This window comes from Calonectris borealis, chromosome 11, assembly GCF_964195595.1.
Source record: "Calonectris borealis chromosome 11, bCalBor7.hap1.2, whole genome shotgun sequence".
Lineage (NCBI taxonomy): Eukaryota > Metazoa > Chordata > Aves > Procellariiformes > Procellariidae > Calonectris > Calonectris borealis.
In genome coordinates, this window is record NC_134322.1 from 17526270 (window position 1) to 17543639 (window position 17370).

General features: G+C 37.0%; 1 protein-coding gene across 1 annotated transcript in view; it reads left to right on the forward strand.

Annotated features, from left to right (window-relative positions):
* The window catches only part of TJP1 (tight junction protein 1), a 170506-nt gene that overhangs the window by 140979 nt on the left and 12157 nt on the right, over positions 1-17370 (forward strand). The window contains exons 10-24 of the mRNA XM_075160235.1: positions 1896-2032; positions 4499-4604; positions 5444-5594; positions 6139-6247; positions 6910-7129; positions 7552-7736; positions 7874-7969; positions 8401-8483; positions 9520-9730; positions 10273-10373; positions 11584-11937; positions 12356-12607; positions 13380-14279; positions 14609-14703; positions 15200-15424. Of these exons, the coding sequence (XP_075016336.1) occupies positions 1896-2032; positions 4499-4604; positions 5444-5594; positions 6139-6247; positions 6910-7129; positions 7552-7736; positions 7874-7969; positions 8401-8483; positions 9520-9730; positions 10273-10373; positions 11584-11937; positions 12356-12607; positions 13380-14279; positions 14609-14703; positions 15200-15424 (3225 nt within the window). The remainder of the gene's footprint in view (positions 1-1895; positions 2033-4498; positions 4605-5443; positions 5595-6138; positions 6248-6909; positions 7130-7551; positions 7737-7873; positions 7970-8400; positions 8484-9519; positions 9731-10272; positions 10374-11583; positions 11938-12355; positions 12608-13379; positions 14280-14608; positions 14704-15199; positions 15425-17370) is intronic.

Below are 17370 nucleotides of genomic sequence, written 5' to 3' on the forward strand. Positions count from 1 at the left end.
AAAGCTTACTTTTCATTTTGCTAATGGTTTTAGCATCATTTTAATCAACTCTGGAAGGCCCCAAAAAGGGGCTTATCTGAATAAAAAAGGCACAAACAAGGATTTTAAAAATTAGGCCGCTGTATTTGTTTTTACCAACGATTTAAAACAAGATGGTTGTTTACAATGGAAGGGTGCATGTGTCTTCCCAGATTGTTGTGATGATTGCAGTATTTTTCTGTATTCTGTTTTTTTTTTAGCTGCCTTCAGGCACACAGTTTTAAAACTGGCAGAAGAAAGTACTGAAAAGTCTTAGTGTGTCTTGGCTGAATAGCTAAGCTTTGTTTCTGATGTTTCAAACTTCACACTGTTTCAGGAAAGCATATTCTGCTTGTATTTAGATGTTTACTATTTCTTTTTTCTCATGCATCTTGGATGAGTAGATTTGCTGGGATCTGTTTTCCTAAGTCATACTTCTAACTCTTGAACTATTGGTTCTATTAAAATAAACAGTCTTTACGCTGTATAATGGATTTTACTTGGATACATTTGTACTTTATGGAAAGTGATACTCATTATTGCTGAGTAGCACCATCTAGCTGTTAGTAGTGAAAACCTTTTCTTTTTTTCCCCCCAAAACAGACCTCTCCTTTATGAGAGGAGGTGGACTTGCTCCTATTGACCAAGCCGTCGTTATCTTTGAGGAAGTACCTTTTTTCCCCTTCTTGACAATTAATTCTGATGTTATATAAAAAGCTGTGATTTGTTTGTATCTGTCTTCTCTCAAATAGTTTTAGTATCCTTGTTTATATGCCAGCTCTCAGGAACTGAATAGATATTTTGAGCCTCTTGCGACTTTTACTTTTTTTTTTTGAATGTATATGCTCTGGAATTAAGACTTTCTTTGGTGTATTGATCTACTTTTGTTTTTCCAGCTGATTGCTAATGTTCATCTGCTCCAACCCTATTAAATTATTTACTATTCAACAGATAGCAGTGTAACAGTTAACATTTCAACATACAGCGTATGTTCTGTTCAGTTCTGCTATGGTACAGCCGGTAGCTGTACCTCTATATAACAATATAAAAATACCTGATCTTTTGAGCTAAAGGAATAGAAATTATGTTCTTCTGAGCTTTAGTTGTTCTCATCATTTAAAGAACAGGAGAGATTTTTTTCCCTTTTAACTTGTCATATATGCCTTTGTTTTAGACTGTAAGAATGTATAGGAAATGCATAAGAAGCAGTGAGTTGTCTTTTTACTAAAATACATGGATGACTGAGTGTATGAGAAGCACTCCTGTCTTGTAATAGCTGTGGGTTGACGGCCGCCTCCTCTCCGAAGACCAAGAAATCAGGGGCATGTTTCTGTTCTACCTTTTATCTCTGCAAAGCCCTACCAAGAGCCACACCAGCAGCACTTGTGTTCCGGGGCAGCTGCCACACGAAGGAGCAGATAAATTAGCTTGATCACAGCGAAGCCTAAGAATTAAGTCTAAAAATCCATGCTTTCTACAGGGAGGGGGGAGAAGACGGCCATCATAACTGCTCTTCTCCCCTTCTTCCCTTCCCTTGTCAATTTCTTACATAGCTTTCAATATACAGCATGTGTATGACTTCTGTGCTTGGAGCAGAGAGCAGTCTCTTTCACCATGTCCCTCCTCTTTCTAAATAGCCATATCTAGAGAATTCTGTTATTAACATGAAGTTAGGGACAAAATGCTCGGATTTAGAAATGGTAAAAATTATTAATAATGTGATAGTCTAAGAACAAAACCTTGTTAAATAGTAATTGGTAATTCCTTACCCACCAGACCTGAACTTTGTGAATGAAAGGATTTATTCTTTAGTCTTAGTAGACCAAGGTCATAAAAACAATTCTACATGCAGAGTGGAATCTCTTTTTCTAATATAGTCTTCGAAGCAGAGAAGATGAGAGAATAACTAAACCAGGAGCTGTCTCTACACCTGTAAAGAATGCAGATGATATTTCTAAAACTGTGGAAGATGTGGCAGTTGAAAGAACTGAAAAACAAACTCCACCACTCCCAGGTAAAAACATTAAAATATATTAATTATGCATGTTGTTGAGAATGGATGACCAGTAAAGACTTTATGCCATTGCATATTTGTGGAATGATTTCTAAAGTCTTAAAACAGACCAAGTCCTAATTATTTTTATTTCTGAATACAGTCTTTGTAACTATAACCCCATTTATATCTTAGAGTTTCAGTCCTGAAAACCTAAGCTGTGGGGTTTGCCTGTTACATAGGGGTCAAACTTCATTGTTTAGAGCTGTATTTATAGGTGATGGTCAAAGAATTTTGTCCTGATTTCTCAAGCAAGGTTGAAATCCATCTTTTCTTTTCTGAGAGTCAAGCAGTAGACTGGTTCTTACGGTTTAACCTGTAGCAGACTATATTTAAACGAGGATGTAGTTAAGCCTGTTGAGAACTACTGTTCCAAAGGCACAACTCAGAAGACTCTGAAATGCTTTGTTACTGTAGCACTTATTAACTACAGTCATGGATGTCCTGGTTTCGGCTGGGACCAAGAAGGCATTTTAACAAGTGCAGTACAACTAATAAAACCAGAACAAAATCTCCTTCCTTTTTTCCAAAACGGAAGGATAAGCTAGCTGGCAGCAGATAAAAGCCAGTTGGTGTAAAAAAAGAGAAAACATAAGATGATATGGTGACAGGACAATGTTCTGGGCAGGCTCACTTAATAAGATTTTGTTTACAGAATGAGGCACTTCAGTGAAATTACAAGTGGAGAAAGAGGAGCTATGCGGATGGTTTAGAGGGAGCTGTTCTTGAAAGGCGGGTAGAATGAGAAAAAGCACATTCAAGCTTGAAAGTATTTGAAGACTTAAAGGATGAGCAGTGACGCTTCTGCATGTAGTATTTGGTAGCTCGGTGAAGAATTGGAAGAGTTTTGATGTTGATAGACTCTGAAAGATCTAGAAAATGAGAACAGTAGGTTTTCTGGCAGCAGCCATTATTAAAAAGATTGTCATAGGAGGTGACCTTTTGCAGTGGTGTTATGAAAAGATGCAAATTAAGTAAGTTTATATTTGCCAAGATAGAAAAAGGATGTGGTAGTGAGATTAGGAAGATGAATTCTGTATTTCTATAAGATATTGAAGATTAATAATTGACATAATACAAAACCAGCCAGGATAGGAGACCCTTGAGATAGTTCTTAATCCAAAGTAATGTACTAATAATTGATTTCACGGACTGGCAAGCAAGTAATAAGTACTGTGGGGATTTTGTGGTGAGTGGGGAAGAAGAAACGTTCTGTTCTTGGGTGAATGGGAAGAGGCACATGGAAATACTTAGTTTGGATGGGAGGAGATGTAGGCCAATACATAGAGATAATATTTAAATTTGTGTCTGCAGATAAAATTAACTTGCCATAATATATAGTCTGAGATAAAAAAGTGCAATAAAGGGCACCTTTAACAGCCTCACAGAAAGCTCTAAGGAAATGAGGATCTTTCAGAGACTGTAATGAAAATGTGGTTAGAAAAATAGTTGGCAGATTCTATGAGAGTTTGCTGCTTAGACTAAGGGCAAGATGACTGTCATGGTTGATTGTGTCAAAAGAGGGTGGAAGGAGAGTATTTGTTCAGAGGGATCATCAGATGCTTAGGCGAGGAAAGGGTCATTAAAGACGTAAAGGAAAATGGTATGTTACTGTATGGTAAGGACAAAAGTCACATTAGAAAAGGCATTATTATCAAATTGTCTGAAATTCCCAATTTCAAACTAATCTGTTCAGTGAGTTGAAAGGAGGACAGCACAGTTGTTGGGAAGATCAGAGGTAATAGACTAGTTCGAAGCCAGCCTAGTTTGAAATCAGCTTTTTTCAAGTGTGCAGAGATAAGCCTTAAATACAAATTCTTCTAATATGACCAGCCATGTAGCAGAGAAGAGCCCCTATTAGCGTTCGTTACTGGGGGAAATCTGCAGTAGCAGTTTCCTCCCAGTGACTCTAGAGAATCTACGCAGCAGAGCCATAGTAAGTGCTTATCTTTAAAAACCACCAACTGGGCCAAGGTAACCATTGAAATCTGCTGACCTCAAGGCATGCAGCAGTAGTTTGAGTGTCTGTGGTATTTTCATTTCAAAAATTGAATTCTTGAGGGAAGAGAGCCAATGGAAAATGAACAAGTTAAGTCAGATAAATCAGGTGAAAAACAGCAGGGTTGAAAGTGGTCTTGCAAGCATGAAGCCTTCTAGTTCTTGTAGCTTTACGGTGTTCAGAGTACTTAATGAAGTACAAAGGAAGCTTGGGGATTTTTACTGAAGTAATAATTAGGCCAGTAATCATGCTGCTTTGAATGGCATGGTGAGAGTGTCGTCTGTTGTTGTAAGTTTCTAATATTTCACTTTTAAGTGGGGTAGAGGAAGGCTACTCAAGAAGTCATTAAGCTCTTAATTAACTTAAACTTTACTTTCTCATCTTTAAATGACCAAATGGACATTTGAAATCTTTTGGTATTCTAATAGAACCAAAGCCAGTGTATGCACAAGGAGGTCAGCCAGATGTGGATTTACCAGTCAGTCCATCTGATGGTCCTTTACCCAATTCAACCCATGAAGATGGAATGCTTCGGTAATGTAACTCTAAACTCTCTTTGAATCTGCCTGGTCCTTAAGCAAACCAAGCTTTTATCCAAGGTGATGAATAACCTGTATAAATGGTCTGAGGTAAAGTCCAATATGCTGTCCTGACACTTCTGTTCAGAAATACTAGGATGGAGACTTTTGGTTTATTCCTGAGCCTTGTTGTCACTTACATTGTGTAATATACCATTTTGAAGTCTATTAATTTTCTATGGAAATGAGCAGTTACAATGAGCAACTGGTAAAAAGAACTTGCGGTGTTTATCTCTTCCTGGGCACCCCCACCCCTCCTGCCCTGTCTCCATCTCCAGAGAGAGGAGAGATACTGTAGCATATTGTTTTCCTTTCATAATAATTTGAGAGCAATGAATAAAGGTCACTGCAGAAATGTGCAGAGTCATGACATGGAAATGAGTCTACTTCAGCTGGGGTCTCCTTTATGGACATTAGTGTATATGAGAATAGATTCTAGTTTGGTTTCATACCAAATTCATATTAATCTCTTTAGAGCCAAAATAGATCTATATGCTAGCACAATTCTTTAAAAGGAACATTTTTGGAAGAGAGTGTCAAAGTGCCTCACTTAAATCACTGTATAAGCATAAGACAAACAAACCCCACTAAACAAGTAAATACAGGTGGGTTTTTTGAAGTGCTGCTAATGTGTGTTGTAATGCTGCAGTTGATAAGCAATTAATGGTCTGTATAGCATAATATCCTCTAATAGAAATGATAGGCAAATTAGTTCTTTGCATGTGTTCAGTCTCAAATTTACCAGGATAATTTATGCTATTACATCTCTAATTAGAATATTTTCTAAATCTCTAGGCCAAGCATGAAACTGGTAAAATTTAGAAAAGGAGATAGTGTGGGCTTGCGACTAGCAGGTGGCAATGATGTCGGCATATTTGTAGCTGGTGTTCTGGAAGACAGCCCTGCAGCGAAAGAAGGATTAGAGGAAGGGGACCAGATTCTCAGGGTATGTCAAAAACAGTAACAGTATAAATGTTTTGTTGTACCGAAGTAGGTTTTCTTTCTGTAGTATTGAATATATTGCCTTTGTAGTTCATAGAGGTTTTTTTCTGTATGTACTTATTAGATGACTTATTAGCAGCAAAATCTCCTGTTACTGTACTGTTGCTAGGAAGGCTAGTAAGTTTTACATCCAATTTCTTAGACTAATTCAGTTGATAAAGTTGTTTGTTTTTTTCAACTGTTGGGTCACTAAATTGTCAGAGGGCTCTATATGTTACTGATGTTTATGGGTGCTCTATAATATTGATCTAAAGAACATAAAATGAACAGCTGCCTATTTTTCTGGAAGCTATGCTTTTATCAAGAAATAAAGTGGGACTATTTAGAGGTACAAGAGACATCTTGAGATACATGCACTTGGTGTGTATGTATGAAACTGAATAAAAAAAAAATCTTAGCAATAAGTTGATTTAGATTTCCCATTGTATAGTTAAGTATCTGTTACAGTGTCATATGCTAAATCAAACTGATTACTTCATTGATACTAGGTAAATAATGTAGACTTCACAAATATCATCAGAGAAGAAGCTGTCCTTTTTTTGCTTGATCTTCCTAAAGGCGAAGAAGTAACCATTTTGGCACAGAAGAAAAAAGACGGTAAATATTTGTATATCAGGAGCAATGTAGCTGACTGCTTGGAACAACACAAAAAGTGTAGTGAATGATGACTAACTTCTGGCTTGTAGGAAATTGGCACCTTATGAAGACTCTTAAGTTCTTTTGGCTTTGGGATAGGTTACTACTACAAATGGACTAGAGATTGATATTGTAACAGTACATCCCGCCCCCCTCCCCCCCAACAAACAAACAAACAAAACTCTCAAAACAAAAGAACCCTTAAAAAAGCCAAACAGAAAAAACACCAAAAATAACGCCTAGCATCTGATAAAAGCATTGGCATTAAATCTTGGGGGGAGCAGGAGAGTCTGCTGTAGTTATGCCATTGAAAATGAGTGATTACACTGATGTGCATGCACACACAAACTTCTTTCCCAGTAAGGTTCATTCCTTACAGGGGAACTGAATTAAGCTTACACTAGCACCAGATTTTTGACCATGAAAGTTGGATTTATGTTTGCTATTAATAGTTATGCTGCTTAAAATAGAACAGCTCTGAGACGTGAAGGCTTCTTGAAGTAATATTTAAAACAAGGAGAATTAAGGTGAGGCACTGCTTTAAGTAATTCTTGTGAGCATTAGGACATCACTTGAACTTACGTAACACTTTATATTTGGGGATTTCTTTTTCTTTTTTTCAGTTTATCGTCGCATTGTCGAGTCTGATGTAGGGGATTCTTTCTATATCAGAACTCATTTTGAATACGAAAAGGAATCTCCTTATGGACTAAGTTTCAACAAAGGTGAAGTGTTCCGTGTGGTGGACACTCTGTACAATGGCAAACTGGGTTCATGGCTGGCAATTCGAATTGGCAAGAATCATAAGGAAGTTGAAAGAGGTATCATACCTAACAAAAACAGGTACGATCTTAAAATACTTAAATTGCTGTTTTAAAACTGCAATTTTAAATTCTGCATCTGTATAATGAATGATTGGACTTGTCTACAGGACACTAGTTTATAGAAGTGGTTCAGTCAGAAAAAATGACAGTGTTAAAACAAATTGAAGTTAAATATCTGATCTATGGATTTGCTTTTGACTCTTGTACAGTCCAGAAAAAAACCTTAGAACTTTCTTTTCAATACAAGAGACAAGGCTATATAAAGCTTTAGAAATGTGATATCAGCCTCAGTATAGTTCAGTCTTGTACTTTGTAATACAGAAACAATGAAAGCTTGATTCAGCAGGTAGTAGTGTTTTTTGGAAGTATAAGCTTGCTAGTCAAGCATTACTTTAGAAGCTGGCTTCCTTGATAACTGGTTGGGATTTGTTGTCATCTTAGAGCTGAGCAACTAGCTAGCGTACAGTACACGCTTCCAAAGACAGCAGGAGGAGATCGAGCAGATTTTTGGAGATTCCGAGGTTTGCGTAGCTCAAAAAGAAATCTCCGAAAAAGCAGAGAAGATCTTTCTGCCCAACCTGTTCAGACAAAGTTTCCTGCCTATGAAAGAGTTGTTCTTCGGGAAGGTATGGCTTTATTTTTACGCTTGCAGGTTAACAGGTTTGTGTGGTTTGCTTTGTATTAGCCTATGTATTTAAGAGTATCTTGCATTTGTTTTAAGCAATCAGTATATTTTGACTTTTTTTTTTTCCTTCGATTCTAGCTGGGTTTCTCAGACCTGTAACCATTTTTGGTCCAATAGCTGATGTTGCACGGGAGAAACTTGCTAGAGAAGAACCAGATATCTTTCAAATTGCAAGTAAGTGTGAGATCAGCAGTTACGAAATAGCAAACTTTTGCTAGATGGTTTCTACATTATTACTTTAGCTGTTAATGTGTTTAACAAGATGTTGACAATGTAAAGGAACAGACTAAATGTAAGCTCTCTCACTGTTTGGTGTCTGGTAATTCTGTGAAGGTAAAAGTAGTATTAGTTCTATTTATAGTCTTCTCAAATTTCATTTTACTTCAGTACCTTATTATCCTATTCCTAAGTGCTTTTGTAAAGATGTAGTGAATTTTATGGCCAAATCGGTGCGTAGATTTTTGCATATTATTTTAAACCAGGAGGAGTGTCTTCAATCTGAATTGACTATTTGAGCTATGAAATGGTTTGTTTTATCTTAATTGAGGGGAATGTAGAATACGGTGTAAACTTACCACAGATATTTACTGTGTCCTCTTTACCAGAAAGTGAACCGAGAGATGCTGGTACTGACCAACGTAGTTCTGGCATTATTCGTCTTCACACTATAAAACAGATAATCGATAGAGTAAGTCTTTTATTGTCACTGTACTTCTAACACAAGAATAGTAAAACTGGTATTATCAAGTAGTGTTGGGTGTTTTAAATGTAGAAGAATAACTAATGAGTGTGTTTGCTTTAAAAATAACTTTTTTCATCTTTCTGTTGGTTAATTAAAAAACCCACCACCACCCCTTTCCTTCTCTGTATTAATAACTGCAGCCTAGAAGTAATTCTAGGCTTTGTTCCAGGGAGTGTTCTCCTCTCTCTATTAAGGCTGTTTTAAGCTGTTTCCTCTTTCACTTAAAGCCATGGTGTGACATTACAGCTAGAAACTGTTACTTTATTTATGGAGTTGTTAGTCTTCCCCCACCCCAATTTACAAATTAATAACTTGACATAATTTTTTGTGCAAGGACTAGGGGGAAGGGTCCTTCAATCTCACTTCCTTAATATCCTTAAAACTTCTGACATTAGCTCATGATATGAGGCTCTGCTCTTCACTTTTTTATTTCCTTACTTAAAAACAAACTGTAGGCCTTTCAGATGCCCAGGGTGGGGGTGGGGGGAGGTATTCTAGCAGCAAAGTGGTGATACTGCATGCTGTGTGCTTGAGAAATCTTGCATTGGATGAAAGCTGGCCAAGTTCTTGCATTCAGAATGATTTTTGGAAAGGAAGAATGGAGGTGTGTAATGAGACTAAGTCTTGTGTTTCAATCTTTCCTTTTTTCCTATTAGCAGAATACTAATAGGAAACTGCTTATTTTTAGTTTAGTGCCTGCTTACTTCAAGGAGATTTTTTTTTTAAATAGGGAGTTAAATACTTAAAAAGCTCATAGTTATGCAGTCAGTCCCACAGTTCAAAAATGTATATACCTATGTAGCCTGGTATTGGAATTGGTTTGGCTTCTATTATTCAAACAGGAAAAGAATTTAAATCAATACTTTGAAACAATGAACTCTGTAAAGGTAATAAAAATAAACTTGTGGGGGATGTTTAAAAAAAAAGAAATCTAGTATACAAGTGATTCACTTTCTTGCCTCTGTCCTTTTTATCGCAACAGGACAAACATGCTTTATTAGATGTCACTCCTAATGCAGTGGATCGTCTGAATTATGCCCAGTGGTATCCTATTGTAGTGTTCCTAAATCCTGATTCTAAGCAGGGTGTAAAGACTATGAGAATGAGATTGTGCCCAGAATCACGCAAAAGTGCCAGAAAGCTGTATGAAAGAGCTCACAAGCTACGCAAAAATAATCACCATCTCTTTACAAGTAAGTAATTAGGTATACTGGATTAGTATTTCTGAGAGGGAGGGGGAGGCAAGATGAGAGTAACTTCTTCCTCCAGACTTTTCCACAAATGGACCAAGTCAAGCAGTTGTTGACTTGTTCAGGCTCCCTTGTTCAATAACCAATGGTTAATTGATGTGTGCATTGTTTGCACATTACTGCACAAACATAACGTGATCTGAAACATCAAAATGACATTTCTAATAGATCCAGTGGTGTTGCAGGATCATCAGCCGAAATCAAATATTTGAATCAATAGGAAGATGATTTAATTTTATTTTTTTAGTCTGGCTAAACTGAAGCCTCACTTTATTCTGAGGTACTCTTAACTCAGTATTTCCTATGGGATAAAATGTCCCAAACCACATCAGGCCTTAAGGTTGCTTTGAATACTAATATTTACATTACTATTTAAATCTCACAGTTTTAACCTACCAGTTTATATTGCTTTTATTACTGGTGGTACAGATCCTTCTCATAGTTCTGCAGAAATCATAAGTCAAACTAACCTACTTTACTTCTAGCTACCATTAACTTGAATTCAATGAATGAAGGATGGTATGGAGCTCTAAAGGAAGCAATTCAGCAACAACAAAACCAACTAGTTTGGGTTTCAGAAGGAAAGGTAAGAAATAATATGTTTGGGGAGAAATGGCAAAACTGTATTTATGAGAGGTTTTTTGTTCTTTCTTTCTTGCTGGAATTACAGATATGGGCAGATACTTGTGGAATGAAGTTTGTTTTCCTTTTTTCCTTCTCATTTTAACCATCACTTGAAGATTTAAAGCAGTAATACCTTATGGCTGTGTGAACTGCTCAAAACTGATTTGTCACTATATTAGTGCAGTTACTCTGTTAATGAGGGCTGTATGGTTGTCCTTGTGCATGTAGAAGTGTAGCAAGTGAGAGCATTTGCCTGTTGCCACTGTTAATTGGAGGATATATTATTGCTTTGAAGATTTTGTGGGGATTGGATACTTTTTCATGAAAAACTTCTGGGTGTTCTGTTGCATTGATACTAGCATCTGGGATTGCCTGACGATGAATTATTTTTTCGTTAATATAAAAGCAAGTGGCGTATTCATGTTCTTTCTGACCTTTCTGAGAACTGTGTTCTCTGTTGTGAGAACACAGATACAAAATTAGTATTCTGTTAGTATTCATATACAAGTTAGTATTCGATGTTCCCCAATAAAACTCCACTTGCCTTCTCAAGCAGCATGTTACATTATGCACTTTAGATTCATCCTCTTGAAGAACTAATATCAAGCGAAGTGCCAGCTACAAGTAAGCAAATGACGAATTGGCTATTGCTACGTGTTTCTTAATATTTGGATCGTCTATTTCTGTTCAGATTGAGCTCCTTTAACCTCCTTATATCTATCTTCGAGTTAATGATTCCAATATCATAATATCACTTTAAAGCGCAGCTTTGTATCTTTCCAAACACTTTGATTTTGGTGGACGCTGTGCATGATCCCCTCCCTTCCACTGACAGTCATCTGACCCCTTAGTAAAACGATTCAAAGAGCTAGACTGCAGAAAAGGCTTTTAGGTGTAAGCTTAACATCTTCAAGGATTGAAACCAAATTTCTCCTGCCCTGTGATATTCAGAATTGTTGAATTCTCATACTGTTGCTGTGCTGCTGGTTTTGGAATATAACTAACTTTTTTAACTACCAGACTTTCTGTTGTGGTTCAGAACAAGATAGATGCATTCTATTTGTTCAGTTCTTAATTATTCACAAAAATAATTCCTGGCTTTACATTGCAAGAAAAGGGCATTCTTTAAAAGGTTTTTCAATAAATGCGTACTCTAATTTTGTTTGACACAGGCAGATGGTGCTACAAGTGATGACCTTGATTTACATGATGACCGCCTTTCTTACCTCTCAGCTCCTGGTAGTGAATATTCTATGTACAGCACAGACAGTAGACACACATCTGATTATGAAGACACAGATACAGAAGGGGGTGCTTATACGGATCAAGAACTGGATGAAACTCTGAATGATGAGGTTGGGACTCCTCCTGAATCTGCTATTACACGTTCTTCTGAACCTGTTAGAGAGGATTCTTCTGGAATGCATCATGAAACTCAAACTTATCCTACTTATGCATCTCAAGCTCAACCACAGCCAAATCTCAGAATAGATTCTTCAGGATTTAAAACAACTACTACTCAGCCGGTAAGAAAGTAATTTTATACACTGACTACTATACGTTTACTTCAGGCTGCAAATTCTCTTGAACAAGAAATCTGTGTTTATAGTCTGCTTACCAGTATTTTGAGTGCATACAAGAATCTGTCAACAGCAACAATAATATGTTATAATGAATTGGAGAATCAGCTTGCAGTACCTGTTTTAGTGACTCATTCTGACAGGAGGGGGATTGAAGTACCATTCTACTTTGATTAAATGCTTTGCTTTTTTAATCTTCAACATAATGAATTTCTGGAAGTGCTAGTGCATGATACTTTCAGTACATTTCATTCTACATCTAGCTGCGTTGATCAAAGCATCATTTAAATAATTTTAATATAAATCAAAAAGTCATACAGTGATTCAATAGTAGTATATTTAAAATATTTTAAACACTTCACAGAAAGCAGAAGCCTCACCTGCAGTCCCTTACCTTTCCCCGTCGCCTGAATCAAACCCTGCAACCTCATCAACCTCTGCAGTAAATGCTAATGTAAACCTAACTAATGTCAGACTGGAGGAGCCTACCGCTGCTCCTTACAACTCTTACCAACCACAAGTGGGCCCCTTAAGAACATCAAGTACTGAGGGAGCTCATATAGTCCTAAGAGATCAAGAGCCATCATCCTTATCGCCGCATATAGATCCAGCAAAGGTACCTGTGCCACATTGTTGCGCTGATTTCCTGCTATACATCAAGCTAGCACATGATCTTTTTGTTTTGCCCTTATTTGGAGAATTCTTTCTAATTTTTTTCCTGTAAGAGATCATGCAGGTTACAAAAAAAACAGTGCATCTGAATTGCTAAGCATCATCTAATGTTTTGTGTGCATGGCTTCAAACTGTATACTTTTCACTTCTCAAAAAGATGGCATTTTTTAAAAAAGGCTGCATTCTGTATTTTGATTTTACTTTACATGTGACTCTTTTAGCTTGTCGGTTGATCTCTGTTTATTAATGAGGCCTTGAGAAAAATCTGTTATTTCCCTAAAATGACACTAGATCTTTGTATACTTTAAATCATGCCAAATCCTCAATCATGAAGATGAATCCAATTTGTTGGGTGACTTTATATACTTCCTCAGCAATGCTAGAACTAATGTAAATATGTAAATCGATTTACTTCCACTCTTCCCACCCCCTGCAAAAAAGTGTGTGTGTCCCCCCAAAACCAAAGATGAGAGAGTATTACCTTTTTCTTTCCCTTTTAATCTACTTACGTGTTTTTGCTTAAAAATAGGACTGGAAGGGATCTCTTGAACCACCAAGTTCAGCTTCCTGTGATTGCAAACAACTGCATCAAATTATTCTGTTTTTAAACAAAATTAAAGCCAATATTTAAAACTTAGGTTTGTTTAAATACTACATTTCAAATACAGCTGCAGTTACTCTTCATTTTAACTGAAAAATATGCCTCTCTTTAACAGGTATACCGAAAGGATCCATATATTAACGAAGAAGCGTCCAGACAAAGCTATGTCTTAAAACAGCCAGCAATTAATCACCCAGTACAGAGACAGGAAAGAGACTCAAATCTGATCTATGAATCCCAGGCTCAGTATGCAGAAAAACAACCGAGTAGGGACTATGAACAGTCAACATATAGGTATAATTCTACAAACTACGTAGATCAATTTTCTCGTGGTTATGACCCTCGCCTACATTATGATGACCGCGTGCCTCCCTATGAGGAGCACTGGGCATATTATGATGAAAAACAGCCCTACAACCAAACAAGAACAGCTTATGAAAACCAACCTCCTAGAGATCTTGATACCAGACAAAATATAGAAGAGAGCACAGAACGCAGCTATTATCCAGCACAACCTCGTTTTGAGGAACCCCCTCCAATGAGCTATGATGGCAGACCTCGCTATGAGCATGCACCCAAAAACTTCAGCTTACCACAAGTGCGATATGAAGATCAACATACTGTTGGATATGACACGCATGGTAGATACAAACAAGAAGCTCAGCCATACCAGTCAGCCATATCTCGATCTCCTGAACCGAAGCAGTACTTTGATCCGCATATAAGGGGCTATGAACAAGGTCCTCCTCAAGCATATAATGCTAAAGCTGGACAATATGAGCCTTCTCATAGCACTTCAGGTGTTTCTCTTCCTCCTCCCCCTTCATCACAAACCAAACCAGAAGTTTTGCCTTCTAACAGTAAACCACTGCCTACACCACCATCTCTAGCAGAGGAGGAAGAAGATCCAGCTATGAAACCACAGTCTGTGCGAAGTAGGGTTAAGATATTTGAAAGAAGGAGGTCACCATCTTTGGAAAAAATGAAGGACCCAAGTGATACATCAGCTGTCAAGGTAAGTCATTTAAGTTTTTTAATTCCTGCTTTTTGCTAATGAGACTGCATTGCAAGATGTAGTCTTGGAAAGAAAGCTTTACTGCTTGTGGAATAGCCTCTTAGCAACCTAACTGCAGTACGTTTTAAAAGCAGAAGCTGAAAACTTTTGTGAAAACACTGAAGGGGATCTTGCCATGCTGAAAACTCCTCCAATTCATCTTTCACTAGTATTTCATTCTGTTTTTCCTTTTGGGGGGAGAAGGGGCAGTCTTAGTTTTCTTACTCATAAAGTACTGTATCTTTCTAAATGTTAGAATCTAAGAGAATATGCTATGCTTTTCTTTACAGCCTCCAGAACTAGCACCTAAGCCTACACTCACAACTGTGAGTGGTCCAAAACCAACTTCTCAAAGCCAGTATGAACACGACAAAACAACTTACAGGTATATGTGCAACTGATTAATTAAATTTAGTTTTCAGTATGAGATTAGAATATTCAGAAAACACATCTTAGTCGTTCAAATTGGAAACTGCAGAATGAAGTGTCAATGTGGTTTTTGTGTCAGTAGTAAGGCAGGGCATAAAGTCAGTTCTCACGGACATGATTGCTGGGAAGTAGGGGAAGGACACAATATGTTTTTTCAGCATTTTTGAGGAAAAAACTTAGCCGGTATCTCCATCTTACTTTTTTCTATGTTTAATTGAGATAATTAAAAAGTAAAACAAAAGGGAAAAGGTAAGGTAAAAGGTAAATAAGGATTTTTTTTTTCTTTATGCTATGTCACAGCTATCTAATTTCCATGCAATATAGGTTAAAAAGACAAGGTGTGCAATTATAAGAATTACGTCTTGGTTGCTTTATTACTAGCTAGGTTGTAAAATAGAATTTTATGCTTGTTCAGCTGTCCAAGGCAACTGTATATTGCTATTCTTGGTTAGGGCCCCAGAACCACAGAGACCTCAAGCGAAGCCACCTGAAGATATTGTGCGTTCAAATCATTATGATCCTGAAGAAGATGAAGAGTATTATCGAAAGCAGCTCTCATACTTCGATCGAAGGAGTTTTGAAAATAAGCCATCTGCGCAGGTTCCTGCCAGCCATCATTCTGAGCCCACTAAACCAATACATTCACAGAACCAGCTGAATTTCACCAATTATTCTAAGTAAGTTCGGGGGATTTCTTTTTTGAATTTGAAAAAGGAGGGAGGCATATAGGACTAAAACAGAAATTCTGTCTCTGTCAATGGAATTCCAGAGGTTCATGGTATCTAATTGAAATTATTTTGTATTCACAAAGTCAGTTTCTCTGTTTAGATGTAGCTTTAGTTTGAAAACACATAACTGCATAACTTTTTACTTTGGTAAATGGAATGAATAATTTTTGTAGATTTCGGCGCCTTTGACGTGTTTCTTCTTTTGCTTACCACTTACTAACAGAACATAACAAAGTATTTCCTTAGTCTAACTAATGCTGAGTGCTTCAATATCTTTCAAAGCAAAGGTTTTGGTTTATTCCAGTTCTACATGCATTTATTCTGCAGATAGGCTTGTACACGTTAGCCATGTTTGACATTAGGAAACCGAGCCTTTAGGGAATATTGCTGAGGCCAGAATTTAATCTGTTGGTGGAAACATCTGTTTCCTGTATTGTTCTGCTTCCTTGATTTGGAACATTTTGATACAGAAATTGTGTGAAAGCTCATACACAGATTTAGCTCAGGTAAAGAACTGGCTATCTTGGAGGATAATTACGCAAACTTTGTGAATATTCTTCACAGTTACCTAAATTTCCAAAATTTGTTTTGATTCAAACCGTAACAATGTGTGTGTAGCCGTTACTGTGAAAAGTTATCTTGGCTTGCTGCATGCAGGCTGAAAATCAGGCATTTTTGAAGGCTTTGGTTGCATTCCTGCTTGAAATCTAGACTATTTAGGTCAAGCTGAAAATCTAGCAACCTTAATGTAAATGAGATCTTAATGTAAATAATAAACTAGCTTGCTAAAGTTTTATAGTGTTAAGTGTATGTGCAAGCTGTCCTTCATGTACTTGATAGACTGTGTTCCAGTGCTTGCCTTAAAGGATTTGAGCGAGGACTCGAGAATCCTGTTCTAATTTGTATAATATTGTCTATCATCTCCAATGTCTTCCTCTGTGAACTAAGAATATTGGAATCTTTCCAAAAGCTTGACAGGTTTTAAAGGATTCTCTTTTTTTTTTTCCCCTAATCAAGAAGTCTACATATGGTAACTATTTCTTATTTTACTTTTTTATATGCTAAGGAAGGAATGCGTATAGTAACCAGTTCTGATTCTTAGTCGAAGATGTTCTTTATCCTTCCTTTTCACTTGCCCTGTGTCTTCTGATGGAAAGATGGGAGCATATCTGCCCTGCTCTCTGGGCATCATAGGGAGAGACCTAAAAAAAAAGTCTTGGCGGGCCTCATAATGCATTGCAATAGCTTTCAGAATTATGTTCCCACATACAAAAAACAACGTTACCCATAGATAGTCCATTTTGATCTGTAGGCATGGACTGTGGTGCCGTTGTAAATGCAAATAATGCTTTGGGAGAAAGATTGTAAGCTTTCATCAAGTAATTTTGAAGACTCTAAGATTCTTCAGACGGAGAGCATTGTAAGCTTTCGTTGTACACTTGTTATCCTCATGCTGAAAAACATGAGAAATACACACAACTGAATTTTTGCTGCAGAACAGCTAATAGTTGAGAGAGATTGTTCCATACTTCTACCTACTGCTTCTGTCTGCCATGACACTTCCATACTTTGGCTGCTCAGTTCTGGTTTTGTTTTGATTGTGAGTTAGTGTATAACTTCAGGGCTTGTACTTATGGGAAGGTGACATCTTACTGCCACAGAGGAATAAGATAATACTGTTTTTAAGGCTGATAGTTTCATATGTCAGGGGATAAAAATGTGTTGTGTTTTTTCTTTATGAAAAAATGTAACCCTTAACAGGAAGGGACAGATATGGGAAAGAAAATTTAACCAGGGTAGTCTAGTGCAAATAGACAAAGACTAAAGTATTAATGGAAGTAAATGGAAAGAGAAAAACAAGAACACTACTTAATTGGACAGTAGTGGCTCTAGAA